At 36.7% G+C, this 12,472-nt stretch overlaps 1 protein-coding gene across 1 annotated transcript; it reads left to right on the top strand.

Annotated features, from left to right (window-relative positions):
• Window positions 1-10,798: 10,798 nt before the first annotated feature.
• Smp_154100 (putative zinc finger protein) lies at window positions 10,799-12,109 on the top strand (the record flags this gene model as incomplete). Its single annotated transcript, XM_018798225.1, has 2 exons — window positions 10,799-10,984; window positions 11,732-12,109. The coding sequence occupies 2 exons, from the start codon at window positions 10,799-10,801 to the stop codon at window positions 12,107-12,109; spliced, it is 564 nt and encodes a 187-aa protein (XP_018653188.1).
• Window positions 12,110-12,472: the final 363 nt, after the last annotated feature.

Below are 12,472 nucleotides of genomic sequence, written 5' to 3'. Positions count from 1 at the left end.
TTAGCGATTACGTTGTCTAATATTTTAGCTAAAATCTGGGAGTTGGACGCAATCCCATCTCACTGACCTCAATCACCGATTGTCCAAATATATAAGAAGGGGTCAAAATCATCCTATGATAACCATAGAGGGATTAGGTTGACTAACATAACATCTAAAATATTAGTCTCAGTAATTATCTGGCGCCTAACTAAGACTTGTGAACTGCAAACACGAGACATTCAGGCTGGCTTCAGACCCGGTCGTGGTTGCATCGAACACATATTCACCATTCGACAGATTTTAGAACACATACATGCTTATTGGCGTCCGACAATGATGGTTTTTCTTGACTTAGAAGCAGCATATGATTCTGTAGACTGAGAGGTTCTGTGGCAGTGTGTCATTGAAACGTGTACCTCACAAGAACATAATCCTTGTGAAGGCTCTTTAGTCGAACACTACTAATCGAGTCAGAGCTTATAGACAAATGTCATATAATTTCGCAACATCAAGGGGTGTCCGACAAGGCTGTCCACTATTTCAATTTTTGTTCAAATTCTCCATAGACCTACTGCTGGAAACAACGTTCTCGTCTTCTGAATTTTCAGGAATTGATATCCTACTAGGAGGTCCACTTGTCTATTTACGATGCTCAGATGACATAGTCCTGTTTGGTGAAGACGCTGATAAAATGCAGTCTTTTGATAGCACTGAGCAACAATGCCAGGATGTTTGGAATGCGTTTGCCCCCTTTAAATGCAAGTTGTTTCTTCGGGACTAGTCCGTATCGACATCTTAACAAAGGATAGGGAGTGAGGCAGTCGAACGCGTCGACAACTCCACTTATCTTGGAAGTTTGATCAGCCCTAATGGGTTGGTGTCTGGCGAAATCTCTGCGCAGATTCAGAGAGCTCGTTTGGCATTTGCCAAATTACGTCACCTATGGCGAATTCCAGATATCCGTCTATCAATTAAGGGACGAGTATACTGCGCAGCAGTTCGTTCTGTTCTACTTTACGGCTGTGAAACATGGCCATTAAGACTAGAAGATACTCGTAAGTTACTAGTATTTGACCACAGATGTCTTAGAAATATTGCTCGCATCTGCTGGGATCACCGGGTAAGTAATAGTGAGGTTAGACGCAAGGTATTAGGGAATGATAATGGTAAATCAGTTGATGAGGTTGTAAATCTTCATACACTAAGATAGTTGGGTCACGTGTTAAGTATGCCTGAACACCGATTACCACGACGCGCTATGTTGTCTAGTGTTGGGGATGGTTGGAAAAGAGTTAGGGCTGACCTAAAAAAGACGCGGCACCAATCCATAAAGTTACCAACTTCTAGCCTGATCCATGATGGTAGATGCAGACTACCTGGTTGGGGTCCGTGTGACTATCGTAACCAATGGTTGGAGACTCTAGGTGACATGGCTCAGAATCGATCACAATGGCGTAGGTGTATACACTCTTTACCTTCCCTTAAACCTTGAGATTAAAATTGCTTCATAACTTTTTTCCTTCCTATACTATATCCTTATATACAGCCTTTCTTTCATATATTAACACCACTAAATTAATTACTTCTATGAATCTGGTGTTGATCTTGTTGTGCTAACGAGGTATAGCAACTTGGACCGATGCATAAATGTGCCTGGTCCTACGTTGTCGCTGACTGACTGACTGACTGATATTATTTATGGTAGGTGGTTTATCACCACTCTTTGTCGAACAGTAGTCTATATCTTCGTATTTAAAAAATGAGTGATAATTTTTCCGGTAATGGTGAGCATCATGTTGGTTGTCAATATTTTTTCATAACTTTCAAAATTTTCATTATTTCACCCGCCCATTGATATATATATATATATATATATATATATATATATGTAAATAGCGCGCGTATGAAATCTCATACCATAACTTAGTAGTAAGTGACGTTTGAATCTTTCGAAATAATTTATGAGGAGTTAGTTTGGTTCGTAACGATGTATTTGGAACAGAGTAAAAGCAAAGGGCTGCAAATAAAAAAGCATAAAGTGCTTTTTCAAGAGACAGTCAGTCAGTCACAACGTAGAACTTCTTACGTACGTACATCAGTTCGAGTTGCCATAGCACCGTCAATAGAGTTCATCATTTCATTTATTTGTGTCGGTGAGAGCAGTTTTGCTCTATGCTTGTGAAACCTGGCCTCTCCGAGTTGAGGATGTTAGACGACTCTCTGTGTTCGATCATCGTTGTCTCCGAAGGATTGCTGACATCCAGTGGCAACACCATGTTAGTAATGCAGAGGTTTGGCATCGTGTGTTCGGGCGCAGAGATGATAATTCAATTGGTGTCACCATCTTGAAACACCGACTTCGGTGGCTTGGACATGTTTTACGAATGTCGTCCCAGAGACTTCCACGTCGTGCATTATTTGCCGACTCTGGGACTGGTTGGAAAAAGCGGAGAGGAGGTCAGTGTATGACATGGTGTCGTGGCATGAAAGAAAGCTGCAAAGGGCTAGCTTCTGTTGCTCCTTCACGACTCCCTGGCTGGGGTCCGAGAGATGGTGCAACACAGTGGCTAGAGACGTTATCAGATATGGCTCAGAATAGAAGCCAGTGGCGATCCTGCTGCAACCTTCTTTTACTTTCTACATAAAGAATGGTTCTAACTTTCTTAACTGAGTCTTCTGGTTGTACATTTCAGTCCACCTTATCTTTTCATCCCTTCTCTTCCTACTTTCATTATTTTGTGTGGCGTATATGTACCTGGTGCCCTTTTGTACCAATATATGTGTTTAAATAAATAAATAAAATAATGCCATACCACATCAGTACAGAGATGCAGTTGTCGATTCAAATCCCATAGTGGTAGAAGTAGTAAGAGTATAAGTATTATGTTAAAGATAAGGGTTTGAAGATGTTATTCAAGGAGTATAATCCAGTGAAATTTGGAAAGAGAAAAAGGAAAACGACACAAACAATTCAGAAGATTAGAATTTGGGAGAACACAAAGAGTGGGTGTACCTTCGCCATTGCAAACGATTTTGAGCCATGTAATTCAAGGTCTCTAACCGTCGGTTGATATGATCTCACGGATCCCAACCAGGTAGTCTACACCTACCAACATGGCTCAGTCCACTTGTCAGTGACTTCATGGATTTGTGCCACATTTTGGTCTGGCCGCCCCTAGCTTTCCTCCAACCTACTCCTACACCATAAAACATTGCACGTCGGTGCAGTCGGTGGTTGGGCATACGTAACACGTGTCCCAGTCATCTCAACTGATCAAGTTTCACTACTTCATATATCGATTTCCCATCCTTACCCAGTACCCGTTTCCTAACCACTGCATTACCTACTCGATGGTCTCAGGATATACGAGAAATGCTTCGAAGACACCTATGATCGAATGCTAGTAGCCTACGAATATCCTCTACTCTTACCGGCCATGTTTCACTACCATAAAGGAGGACGGAACGAACTGTTGCACAGTCTTCAGTCTTCAGTAATAAGGATAGTAGGTTGATGAACCTGTGTTAATCCTGACAGATATCCTTCCAGTGAAGGTTCAGCTTCTTTTTGAAAATGTTCACTGATGGTGCTGATACCACTTGTTCTGGTAAAGCGTTCCAGTCATTGACCACTCGATGAGAAAAACGGGACCCCACCTTTAGTTTATTAGATCGCGGTTTCAGAACCTTCTTGCTATGATCCCGGAGATTATTAGTGCTGGAGGGAGCAAAAAGATAAGACATATTAACACCCAGATCATAATTAAAGATACGAAATGCCAGTATAAGGTCACCTCGCGTCCTACGATAAGATAAGGGGAAAAGATTTAGACGTTTTAAACGCTCATCGTAAGGGAGTTTAGAAAGACCATTTACTAATTTTGTCCTTACACGCTGGACACGCTCAAGCGATTTAGTATCCTTTATCAGACAAGGGCTAGCTGCTTGGATACAGTATTCTAAGTGTGGCCTTACATAGGTGGGATATAAAATTCGAAACATATCCTCGTCGAAGCATTTAAATGCTCTGCGAAGCGACCATAGCGCGCGATAGCCTTTGGAAGCAACCGCATTGCAGTGCGTAGTAGTTTTTAAGTCGTGACTTATAATTACTCCTAAGTCTTTGTGCTCTTGAACGCGTGGCAGAGATGTACCATTAATGGTATAATGGTAACTAATACCGTGTCCGATGTGCATGAACACGCTCTTCCTGGAATTAACTTCCAGGCCCCAATCATGAGCCCACCTAACTAATTCGTCTAAATCTGCTTGCAGATAACAACGATCAGTCTCATTTCTTATTGTTCTCCAGATTTTAACATCATCCGCAAACAATAACGTCGACGACTTAAGTAATAAAGGTAGTTCATTAATATACAGAAGGAAAAGTAAAGGGCCTAAGATGGTGCCTTGGGGTACACCACTTTTGACCGGTTTCCATTCGGATAGAGTTCCATTGACCCTCACTCTCTGTCTGCGGTCACATAAGAAGCTTCCTATCCATTCCTGTATAGCACCTGTTATACCAAAGCTCGAGAGCTTTTGCATAAGACCTAAGTGTGAAACCTTATCAAACGCTTTGCTAAAATCTATGAATATCACGTCAACAGACTGGCCGTTGTCTAGGACAGCTGTCCAATCCTCTCTCGCAATGAGTAAGTTAGTCAAGCATGAATGCTTGTTACGAAACCCATGTTGCTCGGGAGTTAACAGGTTGTACGAATCTATGTGGCTCAGTAGCTTAGCCCGAATTAATTTTTCAAGTAACTTAACTACTATACTGGTCAGGCTAACAGGCCGGTAGTCAGATACGATCCGTCTCTGACCATCCTTAAATATAGGACTAACTATGGCGTCTTTCCAGTCTCTAGGTAGTTGAGCCTGTGAAAGGGACATGTTGAAGAGCATCGTGAGCGGTCTTGAGATAATGTCCGCAAGCGACGACAGCAAACGTGGGTGTAACCCATCGGGGCCCGGTATCTTACACGGTTTTAGGTTAGTTATCAAAGGAAGAACAATATCCTCTGTCACGTGCAAAAGTCCTATGGCTGGTATTTCATTGTCAACGGGACAAGTAGTTGTAACACTACACGTAGAGTAGACTTCACTGTAATAGTTTGCAAATGTCTCCGCTTTCGCTAGATCAGATTCAGCCAATAAAGCTGAATTTTCGCTTAACAGTAATGAGGGGATACCATCACTACGTTCCGTCCGCCTTTTAACATACGAAAACAGTCGCTTCGGACAGGTACGGCTATCGTATGCCAACTGTCGTTCGTAAGCCGCGCGGGATTTAGCTATGGTCTTTTTACATATATTCCGGATTTTTTTATATTCGCACTTAAATGATGCCTGACCTGCTGACAAGAATAAGTCCCAGAAGTGTTTCCTACGCTTCAACAGCTTCCAGGTTTCCTTATTAATCCATGGGGGGCAATATGATAGCTTACGTGCTGACCATGGGATAAACGGTTGAGTTACGGATTCGAACGTAGACTTGAACCTATTCCATGCATCATCAATCGATCCATCAGCATCGACAGACCAGTCAATTGAGATAGCATAGTCCCTTATTGCCGGAATATTTTGCACTTCGAGGGAGAGAATCGCATCCCGAACATCCCTGCATAGTTGCTTATGGTGATCAGAAGACTCTGCATTTTGTCAGCGTCTTCACCAAATAAAACTATGTCGTCGGCGTATTCTAAGTCAATGAGTGAGCCTCCCGGTAAAAGTTGAACTCCTGGAGATTTAGATGGTGACAGTGGTTTCAAGCGACAAACCACTGAGAAGCTACTAAACTAGTGTTTGTTTTACAGCAGAAACCTAAAGTAGACTGAATAAATCGTAAAAGTTTTTATTATTTTATTTAAACATAAGTATTGGTACAAGGAGGCACCAGATATATATGCGCCACACCTCATTTGATTTGTGTAAGGGCTGGGATACTGCCTGGGAGCCCAAACTGAAGCAAATGGTTTTCTTACGGAGCCATACCCGGAGCCTTTGACCTAAAGGTCTGATTCACAAGGCAGTGGAGTATCGTGAGGAGATGCAGTCCCATGGCAGCCGGTGACCAACAATTGATTCATACGCCATTTATTCCCTCAGGATACTGGAGCCCATGTTTACCATTGGTTTGGAATCAGGTAAACTTCCCGTCTCCAACAACCGTGTGAAAGCGCTTTTCATCCTCTCAATTTCGAGAAGGCAGTGAGTAGGACTTCCCTAGCATAGGCTATATACACGTGGCCATGTGAGAGCATTTCGAGAGGGAGAGCGGATTCTCCCCACTCTCGGCCGTACAAGGGCATTTGGGGGTTTCGACTCTTATATACAGTAAGCGTTAAATTACAATTCAAGTAGGAATATTCTTATATTTTTAGAGTTCTAATATTAGTAATCATTAAAAATGAACTTTAACATGACTATATACATAACTAGAATAAAATATGATTCTAGATATTTAGTAATCAAGTTGCTCCTGTTAATTATCAGATTATTTCTCGTACAGCTGTGTCGCAGTCATACGTATTGGCTAGAAACATGTGATAAATGCTAAGGTAGCAATGGTGTTATCATTATTCCTCATACTTAGAGTAGGCTTGAAAATCAAGTATACAGATATGTACCTGATAACTGTTTTAATAAAATAAAAATTCTGGTATCTCCCCTTCCGCTGCACATTTAAAACTTATCCACAATCGGTTTTCATATTTTCTCTGATCACTTTATTCATATATAGAGATTTAACTGACAAAAACAGATTACATTGTAATATATGAATATTTAATTGTTATCATTGTAACAAAAGTAAACGAGAAAAATGTTTTGAGGCCCATTTTTGTTTTAAATGTCCTTTTGTCAGTGTGATGTTTATATTACAGTCTATGTAATCTCTTTGTGCTTATTTCAAAATAAGCCATTCACAATGAAAGATATAATATTTTGTACTATTAGTAGTGAAACAACAAGATGATGATCGTTACTACTAAAGGTCATTTTATTGTTATCATAATTTAACCCTAAGATTTACAATATGTACGTTTCTGCTTCATTCATATATAACCTCAGACACTGCGTTAAGAATTATGTGAAAAAGGTCAATGAGCCTAATAAAGATACTAGTGACAAATATCGTAAGTTTGAGTTATTTATTGACTTCAACTTTTGTTTACTCATAAAATAATGATCAAATCGAATGATTTACAAATGTTCTATACCTAGTATAAAAAATAATATTAGGTTCTCGAATTTATAAGATTTATAGTAAACCGTATGAAATCATGAACAAGAGATACAACAAACTATTGTAGTATATTTTAATGGTATGTGTTGTTAAATAATTACACCATGTTTATAATCCATACAATTGTTTCGGTTTACATGGTAGTTGGTGATTTGGTATTATAGTGGCCAATATCATGTTTTATGGTTGCCAGTGTTGATCTAGTTCTTTTGATTAAGTTACAATATAACTGCCCCCAAATGCTTTGGTACGACTGAGGGAGGGGGAGGGTCCTGTTACAAAGCAGTGTCGGTTTTGATCGAATTGAGAATTCACTCTTAAAACAACCAGGTAAGAAAATTAATGTCATGGTACAACTGAGGGTGGGAAGAATCCTCTCTTCATCTCGAAATGCTCTCATATGGTCACTCAGAGGGAAGTCCTGCCTATTGCCTCCTCGGGAAGGGTATTGTTTACGAAATTGAGGGAACGGAAAGCGAATATTCGACGCTTAAACCGGGTTAGTGGTTACGGAGGACCTATCTAGAGAAGCTGGAAAACCCTGATTCCGAACCAATGGTGCAGGTGCACATGGGCCCTAAGACATTGAGGGAACAAATGGAGTATGAATCTATTATTAGTCATCAGTTACCGTGGGACTGCATCTCCTAACGTTGTTCCACTGCCTTGTGGATCAGACCTCTTGGTCATTAGTTTGGGAACTCGGGAAATATCCCAGTGATAACTACTTTGTGTGGTGTATAAATATTCCGGTACCTCTTTATGACAATGTTTATGTGTTTAAATAAATAATAAATACAACTAAATATTTCAATGTTATAGTACACTCCGACATAAATGAACAGAGACCACTAGCGTAGTCATTGAAGTACATTTGAAACAAGTTAATCATCATTAATATTTTTGTCGAACAATGACTATCAATAACCTAAGTAGATTTTATTTAAATTTAATCTGTACTTGAACTTTAAAAACCTTGGTTTATACAGGTTGGTGGAGAACCTAATAATTCATTATTATTACTGTTGTAATTTGAATTACTATTATTAACCCCTTATGGGAGTATTCAGTTTTATCATAACTGGTGATATACCTTGCTGGCGAGTCCCAACTAGCATTAAGCTACGGTTCAGGTTATCTTGTTGATCCTGCATTTTGGTTTTTCTACTCCCATCTTTCTTACAATTCACTCGTATGACCAAGGAGTATCGTGTGTTAGGAATTCCTTATAGATATCCTATGAACCTCAGTGAATGAAGATATACAGTATTATGCATCAAATTTCCATATTCGCATAGCATCCTGTTTCTCACTTCAACATTGCTCATTCGGTGATCCCAACATACTCGTGCAATGTTCCAACTACACATATGACCAAATAATAGTAACTTGCTTTTATTTCCCCCGGTGAATTACGAATGATAACTTTTAGGTCTATTTATGGATCAATGTAATATGCCTATTTCCCATTGTACAATTATTACGTAACTGAACTATTCATATTCGTATTTCTCTTATCATTAGCTTTATTTTGACCTTTGACTTATTATCATACGATTCTTGAGTTATCATCAGTTTATTGATTACTATTCACAGCCACATTCGGCTAAATATTGTACAAATGTTATTATCTATTTTATGGGTCGATATGGTTTGTTTGTTTGGTATATAAACTCAGTATGTTTGAAATACAATGATTCATACCACTGAGGCTGTTATCGGTGTTTTAGACTTAACTGGTTGGGCTAGGCAGATCGCAGGACCGGTTAGCACTGTAGACTGCCCGTACGGTTTCGTGTGTCACTGTTCCAGTCGATAATTCGCTGCTCTCTAATTGGCGGTCTCATCACCTCACACATCAACCAGGCATCCACTCGTCCACAAGCATATCACTTGCTTAATGCTGTTTTTTAAAGGCTACATTGTACTCTCAAAATGTAAAACAGAACGACTTTTTGCGGAGTATATCTACTCTTTGTTTGACAGACAGACATCTCATCTACAAAAGGAATTATGCAAGTTGCCGAGAGTCAACTGAGTTTTTTGGATCTTTATCGAAGTTTCATTAGGTAGGAACCCAGCATATTTATATATATATATATATCATTCTGCAAATGTTTTGTTTTATTTTACATCCAAGTATTTTTGTTTGAGAATTTCATTGTATCAGTTTAATTAAAATGTTTCATATCTCTAATTTTAGCTCCACTGAATATTTTCAAGTGAACAGCAATTATTCTACATAATAATAATATTCACATTCATAGCGTCTTTAACATTGAACCATCGAATTGTGATCGATTCAAACATTGAATCTATTTTTCCTCCTGCAGTTCATCCTAACGGACATTGGAAAATTTATACTAGTAGTAGTAGTAGGAGTTGTAATAGTATCAGCTGTAAACCACAAAAAAAATGACAGTTGATTTTTTATCATGTGGAACGTGTTTTGTTACTTTTCGCCTCTCTGATATTAATATGTTTATTGAGCATAAAAAGGCAAGTTGTTGTTTCTTAAGATCACCGTTTACTTCTTCAAATTCAGAAAATAATAAATATTCTTCATTGTTATCATCATCAACATCACCATCATTAGAGACACCATCAACATCGTCGTTTTCATCTTCACCTTCTCCACTAATGACATTATCATGTTCAAATGTTATGGACAATATTAGTAATAATATTGGTAATAATAATAATACTTTATTACAATCACAAAATAGTAATACTATCTTTTTAAAATGTGTTCAATGCTCTCGTGAATTCACAACCCCATGGACATTTTTAATGCATGTTCAAGTTGAACACCAATTAATATTTATTAATACAATTGAAAAATTTTCTAAAACACACGAACAACAATTAAAGAATACATTATCATCAAATGTTGAAGAATTATTGAATGAAACTAATGTTAATAACAATGATTTTAGTGTTGATTTCGATGATGATGATGATGATGAGCAGGAGGAGGAAGAGGATGATGATGATCAATGTGAAAATGGTGTATTGCATACAATTGATAAATTACTTTCAGAAAAAGTGAACAATTTCGATTCTGATACAACAATTACTATTACAAATAATGATAATAAATCTATTAGTCCTATTAATAATAACAATAATAATACAAATAGTACTACTGATACACCTACTATTACAAATAACATTGCTCATACCGATAGTAGTAGTAGTAGTAGTAGTAGTAGTAGTAGTAGTAGTAGTAGTAGTAGTAATACTACTACTACTAGTATTAGAATTAATAGTAACAGTCATAATGTCTCAACACAAACTTATCTAACTGGAATTAAACAGCATAGTATACCTCATAGAAAACGTAAATATGTTAGTTGTTGCATAGGTGAATCAACAGTGACTTGCAATAAACTTAACAACATAACAACTTGTTCAAATGTGAAAAATTGTAATCTTACACTTTCATCGTGTTGTAATAATCTATCGACTGGAATATGTCCATATAATCTTAATAGCAACAATAATAGTAGTAATATCAGTAATAGTAGTAATAATAACAATAATGATAATCATGGTAATGGCAGTTCTATGAATTCTGATATGTATGTTAGTGATTATTGTTGTACTACAGGATCAATTATTTGTAAACCGAAAACATGTTCAAATTTATTAAATACTAATGAAATAATTACACAAGATGCATCAAGATGTACTGCATCTACGGCAATTGTTAGTTGTTGTATGCGTAAACTTGTCTGTTGTACATCAACACCGGTAACATTACCAATATGTTGTGATCGATCAATGCAAAATGAAACTAATAATAATAATCATAATTTTATTATTCAAGAAACAAAAACTACGAACACCGCTCGAATTACATGTTGTCCATGTTCACCGAAAAGATCAATAATTAGTCAATCATCTGAAGTACAAACTGATTTTGATCCAGAATTTAGTTATTCTGATTATGCTGATTTAGCAATGTTATTAAATGCAGCTACACCGACAACAATTACAAGTCCATTAAATTCAATATTATCACCACAATTACCATTATTATCAGATATGATTATACAACGATCATCATCATCATCACCTCCAACATCACCACCACCACAACAAAAAAATAATGATAATGATGAATATTGTCAAAATACTGAATTACATAATAGTAACTCTAAAATAAATGATAATTATTTATCATCACAAATTAATCATATCAATAATAATAATACAAATACTAATATTCATAATGATCAACCAATCATATTGAATAGTTTCTCATTATCATCTTCAACAATAACGAAAGCAAATGTTGATGTAGGTGTAACAATGAAATCAATGCCTGTTTCGTCTGGAAGTATCGTAATTACATCGAACGTTAATAATAATAATAATAATGATAAAGTGATCACATCCACTGCTAATGTTATCCTTCAAATGCCAACAATAATGCATACAAATTTGATTGCTTGTCCTAATAATAATAATAGTAATAATAATAATAATGTCAATAAGTATTACTGTGATTCAATTCCACCACGACGTTATATCTGTCGCGATTGTGGTACATCATTTCGTCAAAATGTACATTTACGTAAACATATTATGATACAACATACTAAAATGAAACCATTCAGTTGTCCTTATTGTGAATATACAACTGTTGAAAAAAGTCATCTTACTGTACATATACGTACTCATACAGGTGAAAGACCATTTAGTTGTCGTGAATGTAATTATTCATCAGCTCAAAATTGTACATTAAAATCACATTATTTACGTAAACATCCAACTAATTTAATTAAATGTAATTTTTGTTCTGAATTATTTTTTACTGAATTAGAATTAACTAAACATCTCCGTGGATGTAGTTTATCTTTTCTTCAACAGTAACAAATTATTATTATTGTAAGTTGTATTATTATTATTTTTTAAAAAAAGAGAGAAGAAAGTGATATTACACTTGTAACTCCGGTATATCTTATTATAGATTCATAATAACATGGTGTTATTTGTACAGGTTTAGGCTGTTATTATTATTATTATTATTAGTAGTAGTATTAGCACTATCAACATTGTCTGTGATTATTTGTATATTATCATTATTTGCTGTTGTATTCACTATTAATATCAATACTATTTACCACTATCAACTCTTACGATTGTCTTTGTTGTTTTTCTATGTGTTTATATGTTTTGAATCATTGACTGATCTTAGACAACTACTTAAATCAACGAGGCACTGAATGAATAGTT

Source organism: Schistosoma mansoni, chromosome 6 (assembly GCF_000237925.1).
Source record: "Schistosoma mansoni strain Puerto Rico chromosome 6, complete genome".
Lineage (NCBI taxonomy): Eukaryota > Metazoa > Platyhelminthes > Trematoda > Strigeidida > Schistosomatidae > Schistosoma > Schistosoma mansoni.
Note: the sequence above shows the minus strand (reverse complement) of the source record. Positions and strands in the feature narration are given on the sequence as shown.